Source organism: Copidosoma floridanum, unplaced genomic scaffold (genome assembly GCF_036245765.1).
Source record: "Copidosoma floridanum isolate Cflo_tuat_1 unplaced genomic scaffold, Cflo_Japanese_pri ptg000033l, whole genome shotgun sequence".
In the NCBI taxonomy this organism is placed as follows: domain Eukaryota; kingdom Metazoa; phylum Arthropoda; class Insecta; order Hymenoptera; family Encyrtidae; genus Copidosoma; species Copidosoma floridanum.
The window spans coordinates 4,416,352-4,433,678 of record NW_028321910.1 but is presented as its reverse complement, the minus strand read 5'-3'; the positions used below and the strand labels follow the sequence as shown (position 1 = coordinate 4,433,678).

The window sequence follows — 17,327 nt, the reverse complement described above, 5'->3', positions numbered from 1 at the left end:
TAAGTGGTATTAATATTATGAAATTGCAGTTAAACAAATGTAAAAAAATGAACTATGTGGTGCCAAGAACGGTTGTAAAATGTTTGAATGTAACCATATATTAATGAAGCCTCGCTAGTTTTCGATCCAGAGCACACTCTCAGAAGCAGACAGCAAAAAGAATAGTTATTTACGTAACAAGTGCGGAAAAGTCGATTTCCTGCATGAGTCATGATTGACTCGCATGAGTGGCCGGAGTTGACGGGAATAAATGCCAGTTGAGCACACCAGTGCGTAGCACGAGTTATTGTCACCAGCCACGAGTGCGAGTCTATAGGGATATGAAAATAGAGTGCAGAAGTGCTATTTTGGTCTGCAAGTGGAAGCGATAGAGGCAAAGAGAGAGACAGACGCCTATTATTTATCTATCTCTTCCTTGTGGAGCGCTGTGATGGGCTTTCCGAAATAGTAGAGTTCTCCCTCCCTTTAAAAGAATTACTAACCTTTTGTACCTTGAATCATTTGAATGCAATGTTAAATAATCATATGATAACTGAAATAGCTGACTCAATTGAAAAGAAATCTGTTAAGTAATTCAACGTTAAATATTATAGTTTCCATTTTATGCGTTCTGTTTATGTACCAATAATTTCTTCGTTTTCTCTTTAATAAAAAATACAGGGCTTATGCAAATATAAGTCACAACGTGTATTTCAAAAATTTTTTTTACAACGAATCAGACAAAGGAGAACATTACTTTTAACAATTTTGAGACCAATCATCGTGTAAAACATTAGTTACCACTAAATATCGTTAATTTATTATTACGCATTCTTATTCGTTGTTGTTCACTGTTTAAGAATGCTTCCTCATGTCTCCATTGAATATCGATGTATTTGCTTATAGTCAGCATCATTAGGGGCCATCCATAAACTACATAACGCTGTTTTTGGCCTTTTTTGACCCCCCCTCTCCCCCACGTAACTTACCATAACGTTTTGCCTGACCCCCCCTCCCCCAGTAAATGTTGCATAACTTTTTCTATAAAAAAATTTTTTTTTTTTCAAATAAAAATAAAAATTGAGTTATTAATTATATTTATTGATAAATAAAGCTTTTATTTTAACTCTACATCACATGCACTTTCAAAAGGTGCTACTAGCCACTCGTGTATATCACTGATTACAGGAAAGGAAGCTATATCATCTGTAAAATCATTATTTGTGAAATCAGAATATTCAATTTCTACGTCTTCTTCTTCGAGCCACTGTATTATTGGCTCAAGAGTATCAAGTTCACAAAGTAATTCTGTTTTTCTTTTCGCTAATATTTTTTTGGCACGTAGCTTTTGATTATTGACTTTTCCACAAATTTCTTTGGTGTGCAAGTTTTTTTGTTTTTTTGAAGCAAAATATACTCCTCATAAATCGCATGTCCTACCTAAAATTAAAAAAAAATCTTATGATTTTTTTCGTCGCAGCTTGTCAACGAGAAAAACACAACCCTACTGCGTGATCAACGTATAATATGAGTAGGTAGGTACTAGTGTCACTAGTATTTACGTAATACAGCGCCTAGCGTGGCACGACTGAGAAACTTGCAATTACGCGCTCTATATGAAAAAATATAATAGTGCATTTAATTTTTTTAAATTTTCGTGGCATTAAGTGAAGTAACGTTACTTTTAATTAAACCTCCCCTCCCCCCCATAACTTAATGTCGCAATTTGTCATATCCTTACCCCCCTTAAATGACCTTACGTAGTTTATGGATGGCCCCTTAAATGCGATTGATTCTCCATGAGCAATTCTTGCTCTAAGAAGCGGTCATCATCAAAAACACTTCTAAGCAATATTTTTAATGTTTTATAAGTTATTTGTGTATAAATATTTTTAGTAAAAAGATTTGTTGTTTGTCTAATAATTTTTTCTACATTTTCACAAACTAATTTTACATCAGTAGATGCATAATTCAAACCCCCCCAGTTCCTCAAATAGGTTAGTTTACTCTGTTTTGCTTTAGAAGTATCCTGCAAAAGTAGTTTGCAGTGATGACAGTGGATGATATTTTTTAAGACATGTACGATAGACCCTGCAGTGTAAGCTAATTTTTCGGAGCATTATTCATCGATGCTCCAACGAGCTGCATAATCGTGCTCCCACGATATATTACTATCCATGTTAAGATTGGTTTTAATGTCACTGTTAAAAAAGTACAACTTTCGATTGCAAATTTTTGATTCAAATGATTTATTACATATTTGCTTCTCCTCTACTGTATCACGTGTTTTACTCATATTCTCATATTTTGATGGCACAAAAATTTTATTTAGTGGTTGACAATTTGCGAAGTAAGTAAGTAGCTCCCAATATTTTACAGGCAGCTTTGTAAGCTCCTAATCCCAGGGAGGGTTTTCGCTAGTTTCTTCATACCGGGCGCTTCCCCGGGTGGCAGATAGGGGCATCCTGTTAAAATATGAGGTGACGATGGGCAGCTGGGGTGGCTCTCTGTGGTGGTGTTCGGAGGCGTGGATCGGGAGGCGTGTGTGGTGTTGGCGTGTGTATCTGCGGCGATGTGGACGGGGGACTAGTGCCCCATGTCTCCATCGGTGTGGATGCATAGGCCGGCTCTGCTTGTGCTTCTTGTTCTTCGCGTTTTGCTGCTTCCGTGGGTGGCACTTCATTGCTTGATGCGGGCCAACAAAAACTAGCACCCGTCGTGTATAGAAGTAAGCGGTGGTTAAAACATTCTTCTCAGATACATGCATCGCGCATTCTCATAAACAAACACAGAAACACGTACGGATTGTTCTGGGTTGCGTGTGGCGGGTCCTTTTCCGGGCTTGCGTTGGAGACCTGGCGGTAGGTAAAGCCGGATGATTAGGCCCAGGTAAGTCTGGGTAACCACATCTGATATGGCTGTATGCCTCATAAACAAAAAAGACTTGGTGGGCCGACTAATCTAGGCTTACTACCACTGAGGAAGCTCAATAGCTGCACCTTAGTGCCTTACGCCAGCCCGTTGTGTTGGATTGTCTGCGTGGTCGTGGGACTGTACACCTGCCGCTCGTCTCGCTGGAATGACCGTTGTATACCAACATATACATACATTACACACAAACACCATTCTTACACTTGTTACTCAACGCCAGGGCAGTCTCCGCGAGTGGGACTGAGGGAGAGTGGCGACTCCCGGCCGGCCCGAGCAAGTAGCGGCTCTCTCTGGTAACAGAGAGGGCTGCTGTCCTAATTTTAACCCTTTCCAAATACTTATATCTAGAAAAAAAGCGTAGTGCTGGCCTTCGCAGGTCAGTATGCCATTAAAAAAGATGTTAAAATGAAAAACGTTGATGCAAAACTAGTACCCCAGGCAGTAACTTCTCTGGGGGAATCCGCTGGCAGTTTCAATCCGGTGAAAGCCCGGGTGACTGTCGCAGGCCCCATGGATTCTGGGGGGGGGGCACAAAGACGTGTCCCATGGCCATCAGGGACTGCTTAATGTTCCATGGCCCTTTTTAACGGACAAAGGACGAAGAGGAAGTCTGTCGAGCATAGGCACCGACGACACTGAGGACAGCAACGTGTCAGTATTTAGCCACCAGACCCAGGAGGAGCTTGCCTCTTTAGAAGAAAGTGGTGCTTATCTCAGAGTAAAGCGACAGGAAGTGGCTAATGAAGTTGAATCGGCAACAAAAGATATTACACAGACGCTACAATTAATAAACGATAAGTACGGCATCACAGCGAATGCTGTTAAGAATGGGCTCAAAGCCGCGCTTAAACACCTTCAAGGGGCAGAGGTGCTAAGAAAAGGCTTTCTTTATGAAGAAGAAGTAAGTGCAAACGCTTGAAAGTTGTCGTTTGAATCCCTGCAGTGGAGAGAAGAAAGGCGAGATAATATTCGACGGCATGTACAGAAACGAACCCTGAACACTACCCTAAAGGAAATGGAACGAAGTAAAAGAAACAGGAGCTCATCGGACAGCCCTGAGAAACGCTAGCAAATCATGCCTCCAAAGAAAAAGAAAACAGGCACTGACAAAAAAGAAAAAATTCTCCTGAACGAAAAAACAAGCCAGAAGAAAAAAGTGGATGCGACAACAACAGTAGTAGTGAAGATGGCTGAAGGGCAGACCTTTGCAAAGGTGCTAAAGACGATGAAGGCGAACTTTGACCCCGATAAGGCTAATGTGGCAGTCTAAAGTGTTGTCACTACAAAAAAAAGAGACATACTCATTAAGGCCAAAGGTGTAGAGAATGCTACTGCATTCTCACAGCAAATTGAAGTCGGTAGCTGGACAGGGTACTGTCAAAATGAGCAACAGGAAAGTGACAATGGAGGTCCGAGACTTGGATGCCATTGTAGAGGAAGATAAGGTCAAAGAGGCTTTTGCTAGGACTTTTGTACATCAGAGCCAGGAGCCAGAAGTAGCTCTCTTAAAGTCAAATGCCAGAGGATAGAGGCTGGCTTTAATAAAGGTGGACGAAGCATCTGCCAGACAAGTAGATAAGGAAGGCAGGTTACGAGTTTGTTTTGTAAGCTGCCGAATTCGAAGAAGAATTAAAGTATCAAGATGTTACAAATGCCTGGGATATGAACACGTCTCAGGTAACAGTAAAAACGAAAACAGATTCGAGCTTTGCTTCCAGTGTGGAAGCTGAAACCACCGGAAGAAAGAGTGTCCAGGCCCAGCACGGTGCTTCCTTTGCCCAACAACGGAAAACAAGCACGAAGTAGGCAGTGGGAGCTGCTCTTTATTTAGAAGAGCGTTAAAAGAGGCCAGGGATAAGGCCCCAGCAGAATCAAAATGAGGCAAAATGGCCTTGAGTTGAAAGACAAGCTTATGTGGACCCACGCTGTGCTGGGTACTTTTTACCTATCAGCAAGGAAAAGCATTAAGCTTATAGTGATGCTGGCTAAGTAGGCGGCCTACTATGAAGCGCTAGACAAGGTGCTGATCCTCAGGGATCCCGAGTTTTTTTCAGGACTCGAGAGCATCAGCACCTCTAGCAAATGGTGGCGAGTTATCTTGTTAATGCTGTGAGACGCGATGGTCTCCCTGGTGGCTCAACCCTGAAGTAATGCTAACGCGGTTCTGGGGTGGATTAAAAGCCACGCGGCATGGGGGGGGGATTTTAGTGGGTATGGGTGGTCTAATAAAGAAAAATCTACCGAGTCCAACACTACCGCTGTCCCTGCGGTGTGCCTCAATGCATTTCCCCTCCCTCTACAAAAAAAAAAAAAAAAAAAAGCTTTGGAAGCTAAATCACTGTTAAATTTCATGCTTATTACTTGTTTTTTTTTTTTTTCTAATGCCAATAGCAGATCACGTAACATAATTAATTTTTCAACTCCATTTAATGAGTGAATTAAGTAGTGGGCTACGGGAGCTTTCAATCAGCTGTTAATGTGTACTAACATAAACACTAAGGCCTTTATAGCTGGTTTAACTTCGCCAATGAGATCTGTCTCTGATAGCTGTCCACCTAAATTAACTAAACCTTCCCACGTCTTGGTGGTTTCATCTAATTTTTCATGCTATTTGATACTGACTTTGTCAAAGGTAATATTAAAAATCATTATTTCTTCCTTTCCTTTTTCTTGCACGACAAATTCTGAGATTTTATTAATGGCGTCATACAAGATTCTAGGCTTGCAATGAGTGGTTTAGCTTGACCATTTATCGAATGTTTTAATCTCATGAACCTATAGGCAGCCGGTGAATGGAAGTGTTATGTTTGAGCAAAAGTTTTGAGGCTCTGAGGAAAGGGTGATGTAGATTTTCTGTGTTGCAATCGACGAATAATTTCTTGTAAATGCATGGGTAAATCCTACGAAAAACAGGAAAAAAAAAACGAACAAAAATTTATTCTTTGCTTTTTGGACTTACTACCTACTTTTATAACTAAGGAAGCACACTAATAAGTGGCAATAACGTTTGATAATATAAAACAAATTTTTATTTGACATAAGGCATCATGTACAGATCAGGATAATTTTCAAAATTGATTGTTAAGAAAATAATACGACAAAATGTCTTTATTTATGTGATTCAAGACTAAGCACCCACATTTACTACTTAAACAAAGAAAAATACACTATTGTCAAAAATATATAATATAGTGTAAAAATATATTTATACCTATTTCTATAAATAATACAAAAGCATTATAAAAACTCTCAAAATACACAGTTTATCAGGAATAAAAAACAAGAATTCATTAAAAAAAAAAAAAAATTAGACTATTACAGTGCAGATGCGTATGGCATGATAGTACGTATAAGAAATAATGGTATGTATCAAAGTATCTATATACGTATGGTATGTTAAAACAATGTACGTTAATTTACAATAAACAGTTATAAAATTATTGATGAAAGCTTAAAACAATGTCAATAACTTCATAAACATATTTTACATGTATACATGTGTATTCAGTAACCGTTAAAAAAGTTTGCTGCTGCAACTTCAATTTTTTTCTGGCAGTTGTTGACGACACTTTGTAGACTTACAATTCCTTCTTTTTCCTAGTATTTTTACTGTGTGCAGCAGGAATTATAAAGTCTTGTCTTCTTTTGAACCAGAGGAACTTTTCGCAAACTTTATCTAAACAGCAGTCTTCTCTAGTCAAGTATTTTACTTCATACCCATCTATAAACTTTACCTTTAAGCACTCAACACTGTCCATCAATGCTTTCGTTCTATAATTCATAAGTTCATATTGAACATTAGATATTTATTTTAAAACTACACGTAATGATAAAATATGATGAATATCTTTGTTTTACATTCATAGCGCAACATGCAGTAATAGAGTTGTCAGAATTTTGACTGTCCACGGGAAGTAGTAGACAACTTTCAGGTAGGTCAATATTCATCGATATGCTGTTGTCTGAAGAGTTCGAGAAACATTAGGAATACTAAGCGTTCTCCTCTATATCCTCACGTCTTCGAACAACATCTTTTTCCATGCAAACAAAACTCTTCGTTTCTTGGATAACAGTCTCATTGCTAACGAAAAGGCTTGGGATTACCCGTGTACGTAGTTTTCTCCAACGATTTCCATTCAAAGACTCAAAAAAACCGTTTTTGTGAAAATCATTACTACAGACATGTTTATACTGTGGGTTGGTTAAGTTTTGCATTTGGAGAGCCTCCATCTATCAGCTTGAAATTTTTGGGTAATATAAGCAAAAATTTTTATTTATGAGTCACTAAAGAATAAGAAAAAACACAATTTTTGAGTCTATGATTATTTTTACTTACACATGAAAAACTAGTTTTCTCCAGTGGAGAATACACCTATTCACACTGTACACAAGTACTCATATTTACTTATTTTATCACATTGGGAAGTTATATCACCAAAATTTTAATCACGTCCGTTGATGCAACTGGTATTTGATAATAAGCTTTAAATAAGTCTAACTTAGAGAAGATACTTTTTCCAGACAGATGAAGCGAATAGTCAAGCATGTAAGGAATGGGAAATCTGTCGGGGACCGTTTGGGCGTTTAAACGGCGATAATCGTCACAAATGCGCCAAGTCCCATCCTTTTTTTTGACCATGTGTATAGGGCTAGCCCAGGGGCTCTTTGAGACTCTGCAAACACCTTGCTTGACCAGGGTCTTGAATTCAACCTGAGCTGCTTTAAACTTGACTGGATCCAAGCGTCGTGGACGCTCGTGAACCGGAGGACTAGTCGTTTCAATGTAGTGAAAAATATCTTTTGCCAATATAGGTTCAGCAGGCTTGCTACCTGTAATCTCTGGAAAATCAGAGAGAATCTTTGACCAGTAAAAAGATGGATGAAGAAGACTGACTTTGGAGTAGGAGCAACTGGTAATTCCCCCAACAACAAAAGTGTTAGAGAACAGGTCTATAATTCTACGCCTGTGAACATCCGCAATCAAGCCATAGGAGTGCAAGAGGTCAGCTCCTATGATAGGGTAGGGTACATCAGCAACTATAAAGTTCCAGAAAACTGGGCGCTTAAGTCTGAGGCTAAGAGTCAGTTTGATTTCACCATAGGTGTTGATAAAAGTATTTAAATGTATATTAATAAGGAAAAACTTAAATTTTGATTCGAAATGTTTCACCAACGCCCAAGCGAGAAATCAATTATTAATATAAAAGTATTGTTTGCAGCATGGAGTTTAAAAGCAGAGGGACCAGTGTCTGAGTCAGCCTTTGGGACTACTGAAACGTTAGCACCAGTGTCAATAAGAAAAAGTTTACCCGAGTTTATGTCCCAGATATGGAGGCGTTTAGAAGCAATTTATGAGTTACCCTCTCTCAAAGCCTCCATTTGAGGACAGTGATTTAGTTTCCCGAGTCAGAAGGCTTGGGCCAAGAGCAGTTGCCCTTGCAGTAGTGTGCCTTATCTCCACATTTATTGTGAAGGGCACACAAACCATTAGAAGGTACTGAAGAATCACCAGAAGACTTGGCATCCTGCCCAGCCGTTTTGCTTTTCGAATGACCACGAGATTTACGTTTAGAGTTTTTCTCTAGCTTGTCAAGTCTTGAACTCATTTGAGTTAGCATTTCTTGAATCTTGCTAAGCGAAGAACTATCAGCATTGACACTGGGAGATGAAACCTCAGCACCAGGGGCTGAGATCTGGTTGAAAGATCCAGCTGAATTCATGTATCTGTCTGCAGCTGCGGCCAACTCCGACAACTAATCAATATTGTGGATTGACAGTGCGGATCGACGAAGCTCGGTAAGCTGCTCAAGAAAGACAGATCTGAGAACTGCTTCCGAAGCACCCGACTGCAAGGACTTCATCCTGTCTAAAACTGTTGAAGGTTTCCCATCGAGAGAGACCTGGCCCCAAAGCAGCTGTCTGAGACGTTACTCAGATGAGCCACCATACCTATTGATAACTTTCCTCTTAACCTGTTCATAAAGGTCAGCCGGGCGAAGATCTTCATTCAGGAGGTCCATGACACAAGCGACAGTGTCCATGTGGAATTTCTCTGCCACAAAGTCTGCCTTCGCAGAGGAGACTGTGATTTTGGCATTGCGAAAGAATTTCTGCCAAGGAAAACCACGCAAGAGGATTGGCACGATCAAAAGTAAAAAGCTTGGGAGACTTATATGCAGCTACCTGTGGAGTACCCTGAGTTGCAGGCACCTGCTGCTAAACTTCAGCCAGCTGAGCCCTGAGATCTTCCATAACAACCTTCATTTCTTCCAATGATAAAGCCATGGTTACGAAAATCAGAGGAATATTCAGCCCTCAGAATGCCAGCGAGAAGAAAACACTGTAAAAGAATGCACACCGAAGGTCCAAGTTTTACTCTGGGAGTCTGAGGGATTCGCAAAGGCTAAACTACGCAACAGTTCCACATGTATAAAATTCACGCCTGGTCTGTCCACGCAGGAGCAGCAAAAATTGTAAAAATTAAAAAATGTTGACCTGTAAAAGCTAGATAAGGGACACCTGTGCGCTGTAAATAGGCTGGCCACAGGTTTTCGACCTAGCTGGAATCAGTGCTAATGTAACAAATAATTAAATGTACTCGCAGGTACCAACGTCAAAATTAATGAGCCACTGATTCGAATTGTAAGTAGTGTAGTGTACTTGCGAGCTGTAAAGAGGCTACGGCAAACACAAAGATTCCAATAAAAAGAAAATGCTACTGTGACGAAAACAATGAGCAGTAGATAATATTACTCTTATGATTATACAGGTCACAAAGCACAAACTAATACTATCTAACTAAAGTAGTTGGTTACAAAAATTAGCGGCTAAGGAAAGAGGTTAGAAGACACCTGTCCCTTCATCACGTCTTAACCTCAGTAAACACTTAAACCTAGTCACTTAATGTCACTACAAAAGTTATTAATTTTAAAACTTATTCACTTTTATGTAAAACGTTATACTTGCTTGCACTGTCCACACACTATATCACTGTTGAAAGGGCGTGAAAGAGGACGCAGCAGGAACGGCGAAGATGGCAGGGCGTGCAAAAGCACGCAGCAGGAACGGCGACGATGTCAAAGCGTGCAAAAGCACGCAGCAGCGACAGCGACGAAGAAGGCGTGTTTAACACGCAGCACCCCGGAGAACAGGCGTGTAGTGCGTATACCGATACGCTACAGTTCCAAGAAAAGATGCACCGTATCTGTTTGCTGTGCCGATGGTTGGAGACAAAGGGAGCTTCCAAGATGGCCACCGTCTGCCAGCAAAAATCTAACCTCTCGAACGTCGGGGTCACCAATATGGGATTATGTCCGTAATGCTGAGGTAGACTCTGGGATCAGGACGGGCTCCCATAAGCCCAGGAGTTCAGTCGAGAAGGAGAAATCAAGGAGCCAATTCGTAACTACAACAAAAGTGAATTTATTGACTGAGTGACTCGTGAGGCGACTGCACTGACTTGCAGTCGTACAAGGAAGAAGGAAAACATAGTAAGCGGGTAGACCGCTACAATGAAGAAGCGCTGCAATCGCAAGCAAGCGTGGAGGACGGAGTCGGTACTGCAGAGCTCTGAGTCCCTACATAGTTAACTTTTGAGCTTTGAACCCTCTGGCTTATTGTGAACTTTACAAAAGCCAATGACCATATTTATCAAAAAATCACTTTAATTGCGTGTGAAAAAATTGTAAAAGAATATAACACAATCAAAATTAATTACTGTATTTGTATAGAAAATTTTTTTTAAATTTTTTAAAATTGTGGAAATAAATGAGAAATTGTATCAATAATTATTTATTTAGTGTTAGAGTAACAAATTGATTATGTATGAATAAATATTCATTAATACTTTAGAAGGATGCTCTGCTAAAATGTATCAATTATCAAGTTTTCTGAAAAAACACTTAAAAAAGAGATCATTTTACTACATAAATTATCGATTTACTTGATTTATAATGAAACCAAATAAATTAATATACATTAAATAAAAATGTACATGAAAAGAAGTTATGAACTACACCTTAAGATGCAGTAATCAAAATCTCAATATTGGAACCGTTTGGAGCAGAGTGGGTAAGGACCTAACTCAGAATGCTTGTATTGGTGTGTTTTTTTTAGAACTTGTTAAAAGAAATAAAATTCATAAAATTCAAAATGTGTGGTGTGATGGCGTGGTGTTATGTGGTGTAGAGGAAACCGGAAATACTTCATGGGGGACTAGGCAAAGGGGGGCAAACTAAGAAAAATCCGCATTCGTCACACTATTTCTCAAGGTCAGAATCTAATACCTTTGATCTATCCTCACGCGTAATGTACCCGTAGAAGTATAACTCCAAAAGAAAAAAAGAAATGTACACTTGTTTCGGCTACTTGGCCATCATGGGGGGATCAAATCAGTGAAAAAATAGTGACCACGCTCAGTAGTGTTGCAGTCAGCAATCTTACTAGTTATCTGTAAATGTTACCAGACATGTGTATAGCTGCTTAGTTTGCCGACAAACCAAGGTAGGCTAGAGACTACCCAGAGAGCTCATAGGGCAAAGAGTCATTACCACTTTGAAGCAAGCGATGGTAGTGGACATGGTGGACGTCTTACCAAAAACAAAGTATGATCACCAATACAATCTTGTGATCGATGATTTGTTTACAAGGTGGGGTGAAGTTGTGCCATTATGGCAAGTTAAACATAAGTCATTGGACGAGAAGCTGCCCAAATACGTGTTTACCTACAACATGAAGAAGCACGCTTCTCCAGAGTTCTTTTCCGCAATGCGTAACCACGGTAAAGAACTTAACGCCCCTAATACGATTTACTAACAAGCTCATTTTGTGATCTAGCAACACCTAGAGAAAGACGTGATATACATGTAAGCTGCAGCTTAGGATAGCACATAGAGCATTTGCTGATACTTTACACGAAAGCAGCCCAGCAAAACAACAAAGTGTAGGCAAATGCAATCTGGCATTACAATGCCTGGCACTATGACGTGGTCTATGCCTTCCGTGACGAGGTTTGCCGAGAAAACCACATTTTATACTTGGTAACGCAGGGCGTGGTAGTAAAATAGTCCCCACGTTATGCAAGCCTTCTTGCCGTCATGAGGAAGTTGGGTTCCAAAACGTACGAGGTTGAAATCCGAAGAAGGCACTTTCTCGAGTCTTATTCACATGAGGCAGCTAAAACTGTACATAAAAAGAGTCTTTGTAACGACAATAGAATTCACTATTGATTCTGATTACTCAGGATCCAAAGAATAATATGGAAGCACTTCTCAACCACTATTGAAAAACAGCGGACAGGTGAAGTTACCCACCGAATACGTGCCTAATTAATATAAGCGAGGCTGCCAGACAAGCTTGGCCAAAGTAAGGCTGACCACGAAAAGAGACCATGGTATCGAAGCCCCTCACCGTCACCAAGATACCTGCAATAAATTTCAGACCACGCAACGATCCCCTAGTGTGCAACCAAGCAATGGCTCAGCAACCAAGCAGTACGTCACATTTGGAACCGCAAAAGTTAGTGAAACCATAGTTTTTTAAGCCCTCTTCTTTAATACCTAAATGACTAATCCTTATCTTCTCTTTTTTTTCACTTTCCTTTTTTTGATATAAAACATCTAATGGCGCGCTTGGGGGTTCGACGGATGTGATGAAGCAACGGTGCGATGGCACGATTTCCGTTTTAACTCGGGTCAGCTCGTATAAATAAGCAACGTTGATCTTGGAGTTATGTATGAATCAACCTTAGTTATAAGCTTACAACATTCCTAATAAATTTGATATGTTAAAACTATGTATTTGCAGTAAGAATACATAATTAATACAAACAGTTTTAAGATAATTTTTTTCATGTTTTTGTTATTTTTTCAATATGGATCTTGTTTTAGTTTTTATATCTATTATACTTTCTGTTTTCAGATAATCAAGCACAAAACGAAGATAGCTCTTGCATGTGAAATGTGAGAAATTGTATGCTGTGATAATGAACGTGATAGACAGCCAGGGCAAAAAACAGATACGAGTCGGTTTCTATGATATTAAAGGCACCATTGGCAAGGGCAATTTTGCCGTCGTTAAATTGGCTAAGCATCGAATCACAAAAACTAAGGTAAATTCGTTTTTGTATGTGATAAAACACTAGTTTCAACAACAACAACAACAAAATTATATGGGTTAAATAGAAATATCGCTTGTGCAGTTTAATAACCAAATTGTTACATGAATTATGTATTTCGTAAAAAAGTATGTCTCTGTCTTAAAATATTTATTGTAATTAAATTTGTTTTAATCAGGTTACTCGTTCTTTTTTACAAATGTAAAAAGAATTATTGTCATGAAACTTTCAAAAGCTAAGACGACTATTTTAGTTAGTTATTACGCTACTTGCTCCTGCACCAATATAAGCACTTAAAACTTTAACTGCACCTCTGCACCTGAGAATACTATAGGTATCAAAGCATCATTGAAAGTTGTCGGTCTCCTACATCGCCTTTTTGTCCCTCGCAATCAATGAGATTTTTTGAGGAAAGGGGAATCTGCGCAGGACTTTTCCAGTGGTATGGGGAGAGCTAATGACTCAGAATCTATAGGTCTCTTTTACTATGTTTTATGCAAGCTCTTATCATCTTTTATACAGTATGTCTCCTACATTGTACTTTATACTCAACATAATATACGTCACCTCTGTGTCACTTATCTTTTTTTTTCCACCAAGTGAGCCAGAAGTACACCCCTACTGCATATCGTAGATGTTTTGAGCCAGAAAAAGCTCTAACTTTATCGTGCCCTGGTTTTTATAACCCATATTAACGTTCGTATACATACTTTTGGCAGCACTTTCGAACAATTTACGATTTTAAGTATTTTTTCTGATGTCCACAATCCACACACTCACTACACTTCTTTCTGTTTTTTCTCTCTTTCTAGCAACCTTAGCGTGATGAGGTCCATGGTACTTCAGGTGGCCGTGTTTTTCACGATTTCTTGGTCTTACACTTTCCTCCTGATCCTGATGGCTTCCATCATCCTCAACCTGGGTGAATCATCGTCCTAGAAGAAAATAGCAGCTACTAAACCTGCGTGCACGCACACATATACCTACACAGTTTACTCTCAATCTTTCTCTCACTCTCTTACTCTTCTTCATAACTCCAAGTAATTTCTTGAAAACTCTCTTTCAACTCTCCCTCTCTCGATCTCTTCTTCAACACATAAACTAGAAAAATTGTCAAAATTACTGGAACTCTTGTAGGTTACAGTTAAGTAACTAGCTCAAGAGTAATTTTCAAAAGCGAGCGCACACAGCCACACTCAACACAGCTACTGCTACATAAGTAGTACAGTACGCTTTTTCTCGTCCTTTTTTATTGATGCTGCTGTGTCACTATATCCTAGTGGGTTGTCTGTTGGCATCTCTACTCCTAAAATATATAGCAGCTTCCAAAAAAAGAACAAATTTGGAAAAATACATAAGTTACACGTTACGCATATTGACTATAAGCACATCACAGATAACGTCGTTAATGCCAGAGTTTCAGTATCAAATTTACCAGCCTGAAAGCATAGAATCTTATGAAAATGGCTTTATTTTAATGAACTACGATTTAATTATTACATTGTTGTTTATGAAACTGGTACTTTCTACAAGTTATCCGAATATTTTATTAAAAACGAGTAAACAGGGGGTGATCAGGTATTCTAGTATGGAGTGATACTTGTATGCAGTTATATGGCAAACAATATAATTATAAGTATGAAAATATCTTCTTTGAACCAACATTGTGTATAAAGGTTGTGCAATTGTCGTAGGAATAATTGTACCACGTTAATTAAATATGGTTAGAATTAATACTATAACATAAGGTAAATAAACGATAACAAACAATATATAACGGTACTATACAGTATAAACAATATATAGGCTGGCCAGTACAAAACTGTGCATTTCATCGCATCTTCTAATAATTTCAAAACTTCTTCCTTTTGCCTAGGCCGATTATATCTCTAACATCACGCTCACACCTGCCATATACGCTTACAAACTTGTTTTTAGTTTGTATTTAAATCCAAAAATATAATTTTACCTAAAAAATTAAGAAAAACCGTCCTGTAGTGCCACTGTCTGTAACAAAATAATATTAAATGCCAGTGCATGTTCCTTAAAGACGTTCATCTTACACAGTTTTTTTGGACAGGTACTATTCACATGAAACATATTGTAACGTCAGCAGCTAAATGATTCAAAATTTTTAAATTTTCTAAAACACCCACTCGTCTGTACTGTCCTCGCTCTCTACTAGTCTTATCAGAAGCTCACGCACTGCTAATAACTGCAACTAAATCTTTTGACAAATACTAATGTTACTATCCTATTTTGACTATTATTATTGTTATTTTTATTGTTATTATTATCATCATTATTATCAATATTATTATCATGATAATTATCATTATTATTATTATTATTCTTATTATTATTATTATTATTATTATTATTGTTATCATCATTATTATTATTATTTTTATTTTTATTATTATTCTTTTTTTGTTTCTTTATCCGATGTCGTCCAGAATGCTTAATGCACGATGGAAGAGAGTACGACTCTTTTATGTGTGTGACTTGCAGTAAGCCTATTAATGCTTATTCTTGGCTACAATGTTATTTGCAATAATGACTAAATACCCACTAATCTGTCAAAACTTATCTTCTGGGACACCCAGCTCGGAATCTACTTTGGCATTAATACTACGGGCCAGGGCACCAAAGTGGTAACCATTGACGTGGCCTTCCATCAGTGCATCGTCAACGTCGTGATGTTGCCTTATTTTTATTCCGTTTGGTCGTCTGCTGTTTTGCGGAAACATCGACTTTCATTACTTCCTCTTGCTGATGGCTCAAGTCAGTCAGCGCAGCTTGGGTCTGCAATGGTCATCTAGTTTCTTTCCTTTTAAACTTTATCTGTGTCTAGTAGTCACCTTGCTTTTTGCCTCTTTAAGCGCCTTTCTAAATGCTGGGCAGTTGCCGCTACCTGCTCCGTGTTTTACACCTGCTGTTCCGCAAGCGAAACATCGGGCCTCCTCCTTGCAATCTTTTTTACGATAATTGCAGCTTCCATATAAAAGACATAGATTTGACCGATCCTCCTTGTTTCAGTTCCAGGATATGTGTCCATACCCCAGATACCGGTAGCATCTATGGACTTCATCCCGTCTCCTCACTTGGCAGCTTGTGAAGCCTATTAACAGCCTCTTCGTTTCTTCTATCTATCTGGCATCAGTCTCTCCAGTATTCACCAAAGATACCTTCTGCACTCTTTTATTTGCCCTAGCAGCGTCACTGTTCTTATTTCCAGTGAACAACCAGGGACTCTACTCAATGCGAGTTCCATATCAGCTTTCTCAGTAATTGGATCCAGATTCCGGATTCCAAGTGTTACTCTTTTCTCCTTGATTTTAACGGATCCTAGCCCTAATGGTCTGAGCTATACTGTTTACCAGGGCCTCTCTATCCTTTGCTCCTTCAATTTTTAGGAGAAAGTCCCCCTTTTTAGTCGTAGTAAATCTATTGACTGTAATCTCGTCCTCTTCTCGCTAAAAATCAGTTCTTATCTTCCTTAGAACGTCGGCAAAGCTCTACCCTTTCGCGACCTTAACGAGAATTTTTTCCTCCTTTTTTCTGGCATTATCATATTTGCCGCTATCACTACCACACGTGCTTGAACCTGAGTGGTGGACCTAAATTGTGTAAGGGTGGGACCTAGAAAACACGTTTTCCCATTCAATGATCTCTTTCCTGGGTCGACACTCCTGACCTCTTCTCAACACCCCTACTCTGCGAGTACGTAAGAACTATACCTCCAAATTAACCTGTGCGAGACCGTATATAGGGCTGGAAGCATCCTACACTAGCCAGTCTCAGTCCTTATTAATCTTACCATTCTCGACTCTGTTGCCTCAGCTGAGATCCTCTGGCTTTGATACGTTTCTCAATTTATAACTACAAGTCAATTCGGATTGCCAATAAAAATTGGTAACCAATAAACAGTAAGTGAAAATCAAAATCAAGAAAGTCTTTTCAATTTTCTACTACGTACCAAACCTCGCGAGTGCCCTTCCCAAAACACCCAGGCTGCTTGTTTTTGTCAAAGAAGCAAGCGAGTTGATCTTCTCACGTGTACCTTTGCACCGTCTTGTGAGAGTGGCTGGCGTAAAGTTAAACCTTCCTCACGTACTTGACCGCCTTGTATTACAGCCTGCTTTAGGACGTTCAGTAGAGACAGAACCCTGTTATGAATCTTTTTGAAATTCCAACCAGACGTTCTTATTGTTGTTACAATGAAGCTGTTAAAATTTCAAGAGGGTCGTCTGTTTCGTTTCCGAGATATTGAATTCAAAGTTCAGTCATTTTAAATCGGTCG

At 39.1% G+C, this 17,327-nt stretch overlaps 1 protein-coding gene across 1 annotated transcript in view; it reads left to right on the top strand.

Moving 5' to 3' along the window:
* The first annotated feature begins 12,892 nt into the window (after positions 1-12,892).
* The window catches only part of LOC149373300 (uncharacterized), a 1,143,724-nt gene continuing 1,139,289 nt past the window's right edge, over positions 12,893-17,327 (top strand). The window contains exon 1 of the mRNA XM_089597536.1: positions 12,893-13,018. Coding sequence (XP_089453662.1) covers positions 12,893-13,018 — 126 coding nt within the window. The remainder of the gene's footprint in view (positions 13,019-17,327) is intronic.